Here is a 15,979-nt window from a genome sequence, read left to right as displayed (position 1 = left end):
TATAGGAGACCCATATGATTCACCTCCTAGTAGATTATACAAAATGTGGTTCTGGGAAAGGATGGCAAAAAGCTTAATAGAAGTGTCTTTAAAAAATAGTCATTTTTGGCTGGGCATGGTGGCCCATGCCTATAATCCCAGAACTTTGAGAGGCATAGGTGGGAGGATTGCTTGAGCCTGGGGGTTTTAAGACTAGCTTGGGCAACATAGCAAGACCCCATCTTTATTTAAAAAAAATTTAAAAAATAGTCATTATTCCCCAATATTAATTTTGTAAAAAGGTTATGCTTAGAGGGAGTTGTTTTAGAGGCCATTAGGTAACATATTATAGATTTAATCAGGGTTTGAGGACACCACCTTCTAGCTGCCACATCTTAGGGAAAAGCACCGTATTATCCACCTTCAGTCTCAGTGTTAGCAGTCTCCTGTTTTTCAACACAGATTGAATCTGCGTGTGAGCAGAAGTCTGCTTATGGTCAGAACCCTTAAAGGGGAAAATGTAAAGAGTCACATGTATCTTCAATTTGGAGGAATTACCAGTATTCTTGAGAAACTGAAAGTGATACCAACAGTTTTCTTGTTCCCTTTACTCTCTTGAATTTGGTCTTTAAAATAGTTGAGCACCAGCCCATGGTAGATATTGTAGAAAATACAGACATACTAGATAGAGCATCTTTCCAGACAGTTGATGTTCTGGTTAGAGAGAGAAGCCTAATATCTATGACATATGAACTGTGACTTTCAGCCCACACTTCATGCCTGACATTGTGTTTACTATGTATTTTACATTTTATTTAATTCTCAGAATGACCTAATATGTTAGGTACTTTTACTGTCCCCACTTGTACACAAGAGGAAACAGTGACACATTAAATAACTAGGCCAAGGTCAAGCTGCACATTTGGATTCAAACTTGGGGAACCTGACCCTAGAGCCTGCGTTTTAAAACTATTTTGCCATTCTGAAATGACAGAGAACAGCACCAAGGGCAAAATTCTGTAGTACTGATTACAAGACAAAGACACAAGATGAAAATGACCTAATCTGTACTGTAATCTGTGTAGGAAAATTCATGAAGGTTAAACTATAAATTGCAGTCCCAGAAGCAAATGAAGGATGGGGCTAGGTACTCGCTTACGAAACCATGAGTGTTCAGATTGGAGTGGCTTCCTATGGCGAGTGACGTTGAATCAGGCATGCTTTCCTTCTTATCCTCCTAGTAAACTTCTTTGCTCTTCAAAACCCAAATCACCCCTGTGAAGCTTTCTTTCCTTCAGATAGAGTTAGTTCTCTCTTTGGTCTTCTGAGGCTGTTCATATGTACGCCAGGACTACAAGATGTAACTGCTAGGCCACCTTCAGTTCTTTGAAGTTAGGGACCGTCTTACTCATCATTGTATCCCAGGGGCTTAATTTAAGCAATATCAGTTACTTAGTGAGTGTTGAATTCTCATTTGTCCAACAAATAGCTGAGTTGCTTAGTCACTCCAGAATTAAAGCTAGGTTTAGAATAATTGGAGCAGAAAATTAGTTGGGTGTGATGGCATGTGCCTCTATAGCTTCTCAGGAGGCTGAGGTGGGGAGGATCACCTGAGCCCAGGGGTTTGAGGCTGCAGTGAGCTGTGATTGTTCCACTGCACTCCAGTCTGGGTGATACAGCAACACTCTGTCTCTTTAAAAAAAAAAAATTAGGCTGAATGCAGAGGCTCCCACCTGTAATCCCAGCATTTTGGGAGGCCAAGGTGGGAGGATCACTTGAAGTCAGGCGTTAAACACCAACCTCGGCAACAGAGCAAGACCCAGACTCTACAAAAATGAAAATAAAAATCAGCCAGGTGTGGTGACATGTACCTGTAGTCTCAGCTACTTGAAGCTGAGGCAGGAGGATTGCTTGAGCCCAGGAGTTTGAGGCCTCAGTGAACTATGATCATACCACTGCACTCTAGCCTGGCAACAGAGTGAGACAGAAAAATCTATATTTAGGAGAATTTATCTGGCAGTAAAGTACTGGTTGGATTGGAATTGGAAAACCTGGTAACCAGGTAAAAGCAATTATAGTAATGTAGGCAGGAGATGATTAGGGCTCCGTAGAAATAGTGGTGAGGGAGAAGGTACAAACCTGCGAAAGAGTGAGAAGCAACAGTCCGCAGACCTGATGGTGTTTGCTGTGGATGGAGAATATGGGGAAGAAGCAAAGGCGATCTCAAATTATGTCACCCTTCCGCTTCTTCCAAGTTTTAATTTTTTAGGTGATTATGGGTCTTGGTGGACTTAGTAGTCCCTTAATGAATGAGTCAATGGCATAGATCTCTGAACTGCTGACCCATGAGCAGCAAAGTAAAAGGAGCAGATAAAGTCAGGGCAGGCACAGTTGCAAGCTTATCACCTTTGCAGATTTTAACTGTTTCTGGAACAGAAAACTTGGGTTTGTCTTAGATCTATGCAGAGCTCTCCAAGAGTATATTCTGAGCCAAGCTTAACTCGTCATCCTGCCCAAGGATTTTAAGTGTATGTGCCATTTGCTATTGAGGTGAGCCAAGTAACTCTTGGGGAAGCATAGGCTTGTGGGGTTGCCACCCTGGCAGCTCTGAAGACAAGAGATGGTTCCTAGAAATCAGGAGCCTCATGCTCACGCTGTTACCTGCAGGCTTATTGCCAGTCCCCAGAGCCATAGTTGTGCTGATAGAGCTAAAATACAGTTTCTAAAGAGTCTGATAACACCAACCTGGACTTTAGAAATGAGGATTTTAAAACATTAAGTGTTTAAAATTGCAGTATATATTTACATAGAAGCAGATAAATCGTAAAGTTGATCATCTTTTTGTAACTAACACTCAGATAAAGAAATAGACTATTACCAGAATCCCTCCTCCTCCAAGGTAACCACTAGTCTGATTATAACACCATAGATAAGTTTTACTTATTTAAATTATTATTATTATTATTTTTTAAGAGACAAGGTCTTGCTCTGTTGCCCAGGCTAGAGTGCATTGGTGCAGTCATACCTCACTGCATCCTTGAACTCCTGGGCTCGAGTGATCCTCTTGCCTCAGCCTCCCAAGTAGCTGGAATTATAGGTGTGGGCCACTATGCCTGGCTTTTTTTTTTTTTAATTAAGATTAATATAAAGTGAATAATGAAAGGTTGTGTTTTGGTTTCTTTCACTCTACATTGTGTTTGTGAGATTCATCTGTGTTGTTGCATGTAGCAATATTAATTCCTGTTGTCTTATAATATTCTCCTCTATCAAGAAATCACTATTCATCCATTCCAGTGGTGATGGATATTTGGGTTCTTTTGACTTTTTGGGTATTGTGTATAATAGTGCTCTGAACATTTGTGTATATTTTCGTTTGGTATACATGTAAAAATTTCTGTTGGGTATATATCAAGGAGTAGAATTGCAGGGTCATAAGATATGCATATGTTTAGCTGTCAGTTTTCTAAAGTGGTTGTACCAGTGTATACTCCCACCAGCAGTATATGCATGTGCTGGTTGCTCAGCCTCCTCATCAACACTTATTATTGTCAGTCTTTTAAAGTTTAGCCATTCTGGTAGATGTGTAGCACTATCTTATTTCAAATTTGTATTTTCCTGATAACTAATGAGGCTGAACACTTATTTATAGGCTTTTTGAATACCCTCTTTTATAAGTAATTATTTGCCTGTCCAAAAAAATTGAAGTCCTTTGTCTTTTTTTTTTTTTTTTTTTACTGATTTGTTGAAGTTATTTTATGCTCTGATATGAGTTCCCTGTTTCCATATTGCAGATAGCTCCTATTTTGTGGCTTTCTTTTACACTCTCTCCATTGTGCCATCTGATGAACATTTCAACTTATCAGTCTTTTCCTTTATGGTTAGTGGTTTATGTGTTCTGTTTAAGAAATTTTTCCCTACCCCTAGATTGTGTGAAGATACTCTGTATCTACAATCCAACTGGAATTTTTGTGTGTGAATGTGTCTCACTTGGTTTTAAACTAATCTTAACTTTCCTTAGTTTGTCAAGATTGTCTGAGGCTTAAATCCCAAGCATAAGGTAGGAGGCAGTCAGATAAATTTTCTTGTTCTTCATAAATTAATGCAGCGCAGGAGATAAAGTTTTTGGATAGCCTTTGGGAATGGAAGCCTTGTCTCCCTACCACACAATGGCACTTGGATTTTGTTTTATGTTCTTTGTCCCTTTCATTACTTGAAAGTGTAATCTGCTTGGAGTATTACCTCTTCCTCACTTGCAGTCAATTCCTTAACTCACTCCAATCTACTTTCTGGCTTCACCACTTGCTTGAAACAGCTGGCCAAGGTTCCAGTGGCTTTGTTGCCAAATGGGAGCCAGGGAATTCTCCAGTATCCTTGAACCAGTATCCTTGAATGTGCCTTCTATGTCTTTTCTACCTCTGTTCTGATTGTGTGATGTTGGCAAATTCTCGGCCTCCTGATTTTTACCGCTTATACATTTACATAGCTTCATTTTGAAATCTAGTCTGAAAAGCCCCACTAGATGTGATTGGGACAAAGCCCTTAAACCTGAGGGCATGAGTCTCTAGTTTCAAAGTAGGCCTGACCACTTTTGTTGTTTTGCTTTGGTCTGTTTTCATTTGGTATCTAAGACCACATAAACATGAGATCAGCCATAACTACAGATTAGATAGTTCCTTAGGGTTTATGTAGCAGTTTTACATGGATCGCCTGATTGGATCTCATATCACCCTGTGAGGCAGGTATTATTGTTGCAGATATAGAAATGATTAAAAATGCAAACAGCTCTTATTTGTTCTTGTTGAGAAACACCTGGTCATGCCCCATTAGGTTTTGGAGCTTCCTTTTTCATGTAGCCGTCATTTAATGGGAGAATGCATCTGGATTTTTTTGTTTTTTTTTTTTAAGACTAGTGAAGTGTAGTAGTGAGAACGGGAGAAAGAGTAGAACAAGGAGTTGCATCTGTAACTGACTGAAAACAGTCCACTGAGATAACTCAGTACCTTTGGGCCAGCCCATCTGGGATTCTTAGGAGTACTTTTGTCCTTCCACTTTCTGCAGGAACCGTAACTTCTTGGGTTGGGGCAGAGAGTAAAGGGTAAATGGGACTGGGAATGGTGGCAGAGTTGGATTCTTTTTGGAGATTATCAGGAACTTGCCAGTAATCATTTATTTCTCAGATCTCTTCCTCAAGAATCTAGTACTAAATATATGTTGGTGGTTGATTGCCTGGATGTGATAAGCTCAAGTTTGCTCCAGGATCTACTTTAAAATGATTCAACACAAGAAGTTATGGAGAGATATGATTTGCAGATGTGTCCTTAGTTTCCAGGAACACATTTTGGCTTCAGAAGAACTATTGATTTATTTTAACATGTGCTATTTTTCTTGATTCTTCTGCATCTTCCCACAGCCTTTTTATTTTAAATAGCAAATCCTTTTTTTCAAATGAAATGGCATACCAGACTCGATTTATGAAACAGACTACGGCGTTCTTTTATTATGTACACTCATTTTAGAGGTTTGCATTTATAGCATTTATTTATAAAGTCAGTGAGAACAGTGAGGCTGTTTTGATCAACACAAACACTTGAAACATTTTAGAAGATTGCAGTCTTATTTTAGCTCCACTTTTCAGTTTATTTTTGGGTTTGAAAAAATAGATAGTTTTTAATAAAACAGCTTGTCTTGCAAGCCAAGGATATTTTTTAGTTAAACTGATATGGAAGTTTGAAAGAGGAGTAGGGGTCTAGGCTAATCTTTATCCTAAGTATAAAGTTCAGGGAAGAAAGTCCCTCTCACTCACAAGCGCTCAAAGTATTGTACAATAATTCATCATTCAGTGTGTCGCAGTTCAGGTGTCATTGCAGATGCATCATCCTGTGACCTTAGTGTGGGAGGAACGTGGCCCTGTGTTCTGTGTAGTGCACTTGCTTGTGTTGGTTGGTGTGCACACGCTTGTGAATCAAGTCTGATTCAGCCTCTGTAATTGGTACTGAGAAGTGCTGGTTTTTCCACAGAGATGAAAATTTGTTCCTCAGTCTTCACAAAGTCAGTCACCCGACGGAGGCCTCTGGTATACTACAGTTTGACATGTGACACATTTGAGTGTGGGCTTGTTGTTTTAAAATGCAGTTTTTATAGTCAGGTCTCAGTCCATGGGTGATGGAGAGGATATGGGGAAGGGAGATAGGTAGGAAGAAAGAATTTAAGAGATAATTAAATAATCAGAACTGCTGCTGGCTCTTGATTATGTCTGAGGTAGAATTATACCAGTGATGACCCAAAAATGGTTTGGGAATGGTTACCTTTTTGCAGGCAGGTTGTGTGAAGGAGTGTTAACTCAAGGTCATTCCTGCGACTCCTACTTGAGTAAGAATGAAGGAAGTGGGTTTTGGGGCTCCATATGAACCCCAAAGGGAGGGGATGAGCACTGGGGGCCTTGAGCTGCCTCTCCTCTCATTTCCAACCTGAGCAGTTCTGCTGAGAGTCTGGCTCTCACTGTGGGCCTGTGGTTTACAGGAGCTAATTTTGAATCCCTATTTAGCTTGGCTCTCAGCTGCACTTTAATCTCTGTTGGCTGCTCACGTGAGATTGAGAATTGACTGTATGACTCCTGGAATGCCTTCAGAAACCTCCAAGAATCCATGGCCAGTTGCAGTGAGTGACTCACACTTGTAGTCCCATGGCTTTGGGTGGCTGGGATGGGAAGATCGCTTGAGCCCAGGAATTCAAGGCTGCAGTGAGCTATGATTGCACCACTATACTCCAGCCTGGGCAGAGACCCTGTATCTTAAAAAAAAAAAAACAGCTCTCCTTGGTTACCCCCCAAAACCCCTGAGAATCCATGAAGCTGTTTGATATAAGTGCTGTGAATCAAAATATGGCAAATTATTCAGACACAGGGGAAATGTATCAGGGATGGATAGTCTATGAGGAGTTCTGGCCTTCTTAAATCTCCCTGCTCTGCCCATTCAGGAAGGGCCAGGGACTAATTTGCTTTCAACCATTATTCCAGAGTTGAATTTTGAATTTCCCCTTTCCTTAGCATACATAATTGAAAATCAGCTGCACAGTAGCATGAATTTATAGAGGATGCAACAACAACGTTGGGTTTTGAGCCAGCTGGGAAATTCCCTTCAGTTTTTTCTGGCGTATACCATGCATTTGAAGAATGTTGAACCAAGATTTTGAGGAAGTAAATTGCTCTTGCTGTTGAATGTGACCTAGAAGGAACTGAGGAACAGTGGAACTGAAGATGCAGCGTATTGATTTTTTTTCAAATTCCTTTGTTAGGCATCTGAAGAAGCCTCTCTCAGGGCATTGGAAAGTCTGATGACAGAATTTTTTCACGATTGTACGACCAATGAAAGAAAACGTGAGATAGGTAAGTGGAGCGTTGACTTGTAAAGAGGAATTTATAATGAGGAGGCCCTGGTCGGGAGGAAGGAGTTGTTCGTAGCTGTGACTGGTCAAGTCTGCGTGCTTTCCACTTGAATTCTTGCTCTTTTTGCTCTGGTTCTGTTGGCTGGTGGCTGGGGAAACCCCTCCACTTGACCAAAGGAAAGAAAATCCATCACTGTGGATCTTAATTTCAGCAATGTTGTTGGACTTTTATATAAGAAGCCTGCGACTTTTTGGTGGGGGGGTCTAGGGTGGGGTGGGACAGAGTCTTGCTATGTTGCCCAGGCTGGTCTTGAACTCCTGGCCTCAAGTGATCTTCCCATCTCAGCCTCCTGAATAGCTGGGATTATAAGCTGGAGCCACTGCGCCTGGATGGTTATTTAAAGAGAAACAGTAACAACTCAGGAAAGTGTCAAAATGAACATGTTTTGCTGTGCAGAGGTCTGATCTGAACCTAATAGTGCCCAGAAATCCCGTAACTGGTATTACTTTTGGGGGCTTCCCCCCGCTGCCTGGGCAACGTAAGATCCTGTCTCAAAAATTTTTTTTTTTTTTTTTTTGAGACAGCATCTCACTCTGTTGCCCAGGCTGGAGTTCATGGGGGCGATCTCGGCTCACTGCAACCTCCACCTCCTGGGTTCAAGTGATTCTCCTGTCTCAGCCTCCCGAGTTGCTGGGATTACAGCTGCCCACCACCACCCCCGGCTAATTTTTTGTATTTTTAGTAGAGACGGGGTTTCACCGTATTAGCCAGGTGGGTCTTGAACTGACCTCAAGAGATCTGCCCACCTCGGCCTCCCAAAGTGCTGGGATTACAGGTGTGAGGCACCGTGCCTGGCCATTAGTCTTCGATATTCTGACACTCTACTGTATTCTTTGAAGTCTTGTTTTAGATTATAATTGAAATGCTTTTGATTCTTTTAATTTTTGGTTTGTAAATCAAATATTGCTCACCTTCTATTTCATGAATTAAACGTAGAACGTTCTGAACATGTTCATATTCTAATCTGATCTTAAAAGAGATTTAAGTAGCCAAATGCTCCAGATGCCAAATTTGAGTGCAGGCTGAAGGGAATCCAGGGGTTTGTTTCTATACAGTAGGCTTGTCTTAGTTCAGTTCTCTTTGTACCTAGTCATTGTAGCTTTATTTGAGTGTGTGGACTTGGACCACTTATTGCTTCTTTTCTACGGTCTTGGGATAAACTCTAGGCTTTTCCTAGTTTGGTCAGAGAAAGGAGGGAAGCCTTTTCTTCAAAAGACTCCACCCACCCTCCAGCAAAGGTAAATTACTAGTGCTCTAGAAATTGATAGCGCTATTAGCAGGGACCTCAAGACCGTGTGGTCATTGTAGAGTGGAGGAAACAGAAGCATCAAGGGGGAGCGATGACTCACTTGGGGTCAGACTCAGAGTCTAGAACAGAGCCCAGAGTTCCTCAGTTCCAGTCTGGTTTGACTTCACTTTGGGGATTCACAGAAACCTTTGCTTAATTATTAGGGCAGGCTGTTGGCTTCCTTTTATGGATTTGTTATTAACTTTTATTTTTATTAAAATAATTTTTTTGACTGGGCATGGTGGCTCATGCCTGTAATCTCAGCACTTTGGGAGGTCAAGGCGGGTGGATCACTTGAGCCCAGGGGTTTGAGACCAGTCTGGGCAACATAGCAAGACTCTGTCTCTACAAAAATATGCTTCCTCCCTTTTCTTATGTCTCCTCAGGAAAACAGCACCATTGAGTGCTATGGCGTCCTATAGAGAACTTCAGTCTTTGGTCATAGCATTAAGAGCTCATGGTTTCATAGCCCCACGAGCCCTCTTTGAAATGATCTAAAATTAAAAGGCTTGGATTTTTTTTTTTTTTGAAACGGTGCTTCACTCTGTTGCCAGGCTGGAGTGCAGTGGCGCAATCTCGGCTCACTGCAAGCTCCGCCTCCTGGGTTCAAGCGATTCTCCTGCCTCAGCCTCCGGAGTAGCTGGGACTAGAGGCACTTGCCACTACGCCCAGCTAATTTTTGTATTTTTAGTAGTGACGGGGTTTCACCATGTTGGCCAGGATAGTCTCGATCTCTTGACCTCGTGATACACCTGCCTCGGCCTCCCAAAGTGCTGGGATTAACGGATATGAGCCAATGGGCTCGGCCTTTTTTCGTTTTTTTGTTTGTTTGTTTTGTTTTAAGAGATAGGATTTTGCTCTATCACTCAGGCTGGGTGTAGCGGCATGATCATAGCTCATTGCAACCTCGGCCTCCTGGGCTAAAGCTTCAGGCACACCAAAGCATGTTCATTTTGACAGTCTCCTAAGTTGTTGAGTTTTTTTTTCTTTAAATAGCCATCTGGGCGTGGTGGCTCATGCTTATAATCCTGGCTATTCAGGTGGCTGAGACAGGAGGATCACTTGAGGCCAGGAGTTAAAGACCAGCCTGGGCAACAGAGCAAGGTCTCCTCCTGCCTCAGCCTCTTGAGTAACTAGGACTACAGGTACTTGCCACCATATCTAGTTAAGTTTTTCATTGTTTTGTAGAGACAGGGTCTCAGTGTTGCCCAGGCTGGTCTTTCAACTCCTGGCCTCAAGCAGTCCTCCTGCCTCAGCTTCTCAAAGTGCTGGGATTCCAGATGTGAGCCACTGTGCGTGGCCTTTCCATGGATTTTTTTTAATGAGATTGCCTCGTTGCATTTAGCTTAAGTTGTAGGGAACTAACAGAGCAATGACTTGAGGATTAGAAGAAGCTGCTATGTGTTCTGCTTTTCCAGAGGCTTTCTAGAATCTCTCAAGGTTGTGGGCCTTTGCACTTTTACCCTTTTTGGATTATATTTCATGACCAGTGCAGCAGGTCAAGGTGACTAAGGGACAGCATGTCCAGAAACATGATGGTAGCCCCGTAATGCTTGCTGCCTTGTGGGTTCTGGCTGATGCCATCAGCAGCCTCAGGAGGAGGAAAACCGTCTCTAACCAACGTGATGTGTGGACAGGGCTACTCGCCGCAACACTCGTCATTGTTGCTCTTGCCACAGGTCGATTCACGTTTTTGGTGGCAGTGTTTTAAAATAAAACCAACCCAAATGAAGAGTTAGCCATTTTGAATTCTCTTGCATTTTTTTCCTTTCCTATCTTTGTAGAGTTAGTCTTAATCTTTTCTTTTTCTGCCTTTCTAGCCGTCATTTTGTGTGTGTGAACAATGTAGGCTCCACTGAAGATTTATAGAGGAATGGTGAGGCCCTAGAATGTAGCTCATATTCAGAGGAAGTAAGTTAGCTAGCAGTTTTAAGAAGATGAAAGGGTACTCTTAGAACATTCCAGCCACACATTAGCTTAAATAAGAACTTCAGCAGTGAAAAGTTTCTCTGCGTAGAGAAATATCCATAGCGAGGTTATTGGCTTTTAGGTGGCTGAAAACATTGTCAGTGTCCATGGTCACCTCAGACGCAGAAAAATATTGTATGATTTATTCTTTCTATCTTGAAGAATCCGCTGGTTTTGACATCATTTACATTATATGCAGAGAGGCATGTTTAAATAATAATAAGATAGCCCAGTCTTGTCTAATTTCATGTATTTTCATAGCTTTCTTTTGTTGCCATTTAACTTTTCCAGAGGAGCTTCTTAATAACTTTGCCCAGCAAATAGGAGCCTGGAGATTCTGCCTGTACTTTCTTTCCAGCACTAGGAATGACTATGTAATGATGTACAGTTTAACAGTTTTTGAGGTAAGTTGTCAGTAATTTTATACTCTTCTGAAAAGGATTTTGTAGTTGTATTGCCATATCATCAGCACTAGACTAGAGCTGTAATATGCTGGGAGAGGGTAGCTCAGCTCTGGGGTGTCGTCCCACATACTGTCTATGTAGTTGTCTGGTGTTTGGGGCATCTTCCATCTTCCACACTAGAAAGGTAAGATGGATGGTTGACTTTAGGGTTAAGTAGGTAGGTCATTTGTGGTAACATGTAACTATTCCCTGCCTGTTATCATTGATAAGGGAAAGATAATTAAAGAAAAACATTTTAGGAGGAGAAATAATAACCATAATACCATCATCCCCAACAACAAAAAGTTTTATTTATCACCTCTCTTCCAATCCTTGTCTTCTGTGCCCCCCTTTAAAAAATCTAACTGTAGGCCGGGCGCAGTGGCTCATGCCTGTAATCCCAGCACTTTGGGAGGCCGAGGCCGGTGGATCAATGAGGTCAGGAGATGGAGACCATCCTGGCTAATACGGTGAAACCCCGACTCTACTAAAAATGCAAAAAAAAAAAAAATTAGCCGGGCGCGGTGGCGGGCGCCTGTAGTCCCAGCTACTTGGGAGGCTGTGGTAGGAGAATGGCATGAACCTGGGAGGCAGAGCTTGCAGTGAGCCAAGATTGTACCACTGCACTCCAGCCTGGGCGACAGAGCGAGACTCCGTCTCAAAAAAAAAAAAAATCTAATTGTAATCATATTGCCCATGCTATTTTATATTCTACTTTTCCCCACTTTATTTTATATCCCCACATGTGGTTATGACATTATTCACCAAGGCATTCTCCTGTTTTTGAACATTGAAGTTGTTTCTGTCATTATATTTTGGTGGCCATTAGAGACAGTGGTGTAAAAAAGTTTTTGCACGTACAGCTTTTTGTTTCTGTTATTTGGCAGTTCTTCCTAGGAATGGGACTGTTGTGTCATAAGATTTGAATACTTTTATTATTCTTATTGCCATATTGCCTCAAACCTTTATTTAAAGAGGGATTCTTGTTTATTGAAGTGATATAGCTACCTGTGGGATGAAAAGCAGTTATTTTTGTGTATAGGTTGTTAACTTAAAAGATGTATATTTGTTTTTCAGAATCTGATCAATAAAATGTGGCTTGGGGTCCCATCTCAGGATAAGATGGAAATCCGTAGCTGCCTGCCCAAACTCCTTTTGGCTCACCATAAAACCTTACCTTACTTTATCCGGAACAAGCTCTGCAAAGTTATTGTTGATATTGGACGTCAGGATTGGCCCATGTTCTACCACGACTTTTTTACTAACATTTTACAGGTAAGGATATGCCTAAGGAAACTTTATCTTGTGAATAGTTTGTTGAAGTGATTATTTCCTTGTCCTGAAGAGGACTTTTAAGATTAGCAGTTTGGAACTGCAGTAGTGAGGTTATTGTAGGACTGATTATGGCATTCACTTAACTTTATATTTATAAGACATATTGTATCTTTGTGCGGTGGAGAAAGTGGGGGAGAAAAACCTAATCTCTTTGTTAACCTCTTGTGCAGTTTGTTCAGCCAGTATTTGAAAGCCTGTTAGGTGCTGTACTAGGTGTTGGGGGTACAAGGGTGAGGCTTTCAGTGGTTTCAGCATTTAGTGGGGGAAATAGCTGTGCAAACAGTAATTACTCAACAATATGGTAATTATTGTGGAAGTATATGCAGAGTGCTGTGGTGGCATAGCATGTAGACTTGGTGTTGTTGGGCTGAGATGTGAGATGGTGAAGTGGCAGAGTAAGGGGCTAGATTGATGGGCAGAGGCCAGGCCAGGAAGGGTTGGGGGGTTCCATTGTGCAATTCGTAGTTTTTCCTAGGGAGCTAATGAAAAGTTTTGAGGAGGGAGAAAACATGGCTACATGTTTATGGTGGAATGATGGCTAGCTGGGGTCTGGATTGCAGAGCGGCGAGGTGAGAGGGAAAGAGGCAGGGTGAAGAGGATCTGAGCCAAAAGGAGACAACCTGGTGGGTGGAGGTGAGGCACCCAGGGGACGGGGCAGTAGGCCAGTTATACTAGGTGAGAGGGGAGAGAAGGGAGGAATCTAGAATGACTTCCAGTTTTCTGGCTCAGATAGATTTTTCAGGCCAGGGTTGAAAGAAGGGGAATGAGTTTGGGCAGAAGATGGTGAATTCAGTTTGATAGAAAATGCATTTAAAATTTGTGTGTTCCTTCTTTGTAATAACTAATGAGACATTAGGAAGTGTGGATCTGAGATCAGGATTTAGAAGTCAGAAGGGAGTAGTTGGGACCAAAAAGCTATGAGGGAGATGCTGTTGCTCATTTGAATCCTGTGATCAAGTTGGAAACATTTTCATGTATTGAGCTAGTCTTGGGTATGCATGAAGTGGGTATTATATACAGTTTATAGAAATAAAGTTCTTTGAAAATTGTTTATAGTCTCAGTGACTGTAGGATTTTCCAGAACAATATCATTTTCTAATGTTCTGCCTGCTCTTCATACAAACCATTTTAATGATGCAGCAATTCAAAAAGAATTCAGCATCCAAAGTGCTTCTCTCAGATTGTCTCTCAAAGGGGCACAAAAATTCTTCATTTAGTTTTGTTTTGTATAGTGCTTCATTTATCTAGAGATTTATTGGGTTGTTACTGCAAAGGAGATTCATGCCTTTATTCAAGTAAACTATTTGTTGAACACTAAGCACATGAAGGGGATATAGTAGTGAACAAAGACCAAATGCCTTCCTGGAATTTATGATCTCAGGGCGGGGACGGGGGCATCAACGAACAATAAGCAGGTACACACTTGGAGGTATTTATAAGTATGATGAGAACTCAATCCACGGAAGGGGAAAGAAACTAGCAGGGGTTGTGTTTAGATGGGATGCTTGTAGAAGGCTTTTCTGGGGACAGACATTTGAGCAGAAACCTAAGTGGGGGTGATGGGGTGCACCACGTGGGTATCTAGGGGAACAGTATTTTGGGCAGAGAGAATAGCAAGTGCACAGGACCTGAGGAATGGCAAGCAGGCCAGTAGGCCTGGACTGGGAGGACACGAGGTGGGAGACACTTCCCTGGTGTTCTGGCCAATACACTTGCCTTTAATCCAAGTTGAGGATGGTTATGGTAACCCTCTCCAAGGCTCTCTTAAGTGGGTGCCAGGGAAGCCCACTGGAGACAGGAAAGACCAAGAGGGTTGGGAGTCTAAGTGAACCTATTCCTGAGTTGGTTAGTGGTGCGTCCTGTGACAAGAAGAGAGGGACCTTGAGACAGAGAGTCACAGGCCTTATGATAGCAGGTAAGGTGGAGCCACAGTTCCACCGCTGCGATTGGTCCCTTTGTTGAAGAACAGAACGTTTCCTGGCTACATTTGAAGTATAATTATTTGTAACAAAAGATGGATTTGGAAGAGAGCACTTTTAGGTGAAGGGCTTCTGGAGGTTTAAAAAGGCTAGTTGTCCACTGTTCTCCACCACCTCCCCCTTTCAGCCCCTTCGATAATGACTCCTTTAACCTCATGTAGGTTTCGTGACTTTGAAACACCATATAGTAGAAGGAGCCAGACTGTGAGACAGTAGGTTTGGGTTCTGCACCCAACTTTGTGTAAAGTAATCTTTTTCTTTTCTTTAATTTTAATAAATAGAGATAGAGTCTCACTATATTGCCTAGGCTGGTCTTGACTTCTTGGCCTCAAGTGATTTTCCTGCCGTGGCCTCTCAAAGTGCTAGGATTATAGGCATGAGCTACTGCCCCTAGCCTAAAGTCCTCTTTGATTTTAGCACTTCCTGCCACTTATGTAAGCTTCCCTTTCTTTCTTTGTAAAATGAGAGGGTTGGACTAAGTGATCTTTGAAATCCTTTCCAGTTGTGTTATGTCCTGCTTCTTATTTATTCTTGTGAACTAGACAATGGCATATAAGCCTTGTCAAGAATGATCAGTACTCAATGATCAGTGCTCAACTGCTGACATTTCTGATAGTATAGTGGAGTTATCCCTTTGTATCTGTGGGGGATTGGTTCCAGGACCCCCTTGGATACCACAATTCATGGATGCCGAAGTCCCTGATATAAAAAGGCATGGTTTGCATGTAAGCTATGCACATCCTTTTGTGTAGGTTAGAACATCTCTGGATTACTTCTAATACCTAATAGAAGGTAAATACTCTGTAAGTAGTTGTTATACTGTATTGTTTAGGAAATAATGACAAGAAAAAACTATACATGTTTAATAAAGATGCAGCTGTTTTTTCTTCTTTTTCCTGATTATGTTCTATCTGTGGTTGTTTGAACTCTTGAATGCAGAACTCATGGATATGGAGGGCTAACTGTAGACGTTTTCTTCAGGTGTTGGTAAATAATGCCAAACTGGTTCTGGAATCCATTTCACCATCACATGATCCTTTGAGTAAATCATCTCAAGGGTTTTTTTTTTTTGGCTCATGTTGTGTTTGCAGTCTGGGGTGCATGGTTTTGTTTTTTTTTAAACTCTGTGACAGTTTGTTGGGTGGTATCTATGCAGTTTTTGTTATAATTGTGGTGACCACCATAACCAGATAGAGAGGGGTTGATTTGGTAACCCAGCCTTACCTGTTGTGTGTTGGTTATACCCTTTCTAGGCTCCTGGAGAAGTAATTGAAATTGAAACCAACCCCTTTCCTTCCCACCTGCCTGCATATACGCCAGCACACACATAACACCAACGGTTCTAGAACCTGTTCTTCAAATTCCTGAAGTCTGTTGAGCAGAACCTGTGGTCACATTGTGCCTGGGGCCAGAGACTTAAGGGGCAAGCAGCATAGGAGAGAATTGCTGTTTCTTCTGTTGGGTTGTGTAATAAAAACAATGGAACCTTTTCAGAAGTTCACGCTAGAAACCTGAACTTGTTCTTCAACCTGCAGGAGCTTAT

General features: G+C 41.8%; 1 protein-coding gene and 1 non-coding gene across 13 annotated transcripts in view; one reads left to right on the top strand and one right to left on the bottom strand.

Annotated features, from left to right (window-relative positions):
* Positions 1-15,979, top strand: part of XPO6 (exportin 6) — a 114,374-nt gene that overhangs the window by 23,613 nt on the left and 74,782 nt on the right. For 6 of the 12 annotated variants that reach the window (XM_063654701.1, XM_063654708.1, XM_063654703.1 and 3 more), the window contains 4 exons: positions 6,524-6,636; positions 7,273-7,363; positions 10,971-11,083; positions 12,200-12,397. In XM_063654701.1, the coding sequence (XP_063510771.1) occupies positions 6,586-6,636; positions 7,273-7,363; positions 10,971-11,083; positions 12,200-12,397 (453 nt within the window). In that variant the 5' untranslated portion in view covers positions 6,524-6,585. Of the gene's footprint in view, positions 1-6,523; positions 6,637-7,272; positions 7,364-10,970; positions 11,084-12,199; positions 12,398-15,979 lie in introns of those variants that run through there. The other 6 variants (XM_054452726.2, XM_063654709.1, XM_063654705.1 and 3 more) reach the window with 1 other exon arrangement.
* On the bottom strand, positions 9,082-9,207 carry LOC129016397 (small nucleolar RNA SNORA25). The gene has a single exon (XR_008494799.2). It is a non-coding gene; the product is annotated as a small nucleolar RNA SNORA25 (small nucleolar RNA).

Source organism: Pongo pygmaeus, chromosome 18 (assembly GCF_028885625.2).
Source record: "Pongo pygmaeus isolate AG05252 chromosome 18, NHGRI_mPonPyg2-v2.0_pri, whole genome shotgun sequence".
NCBI classification, from domain to species: domain Eukaryota; kingdom Metazoa; phylum Chordata; class Mammalia; order Primates; family Hominidae; genus Pongo; species Pongo pygmaeus.
This window is presented reverse-complemented; position numbering and strand designations above follow the sequence as displayed.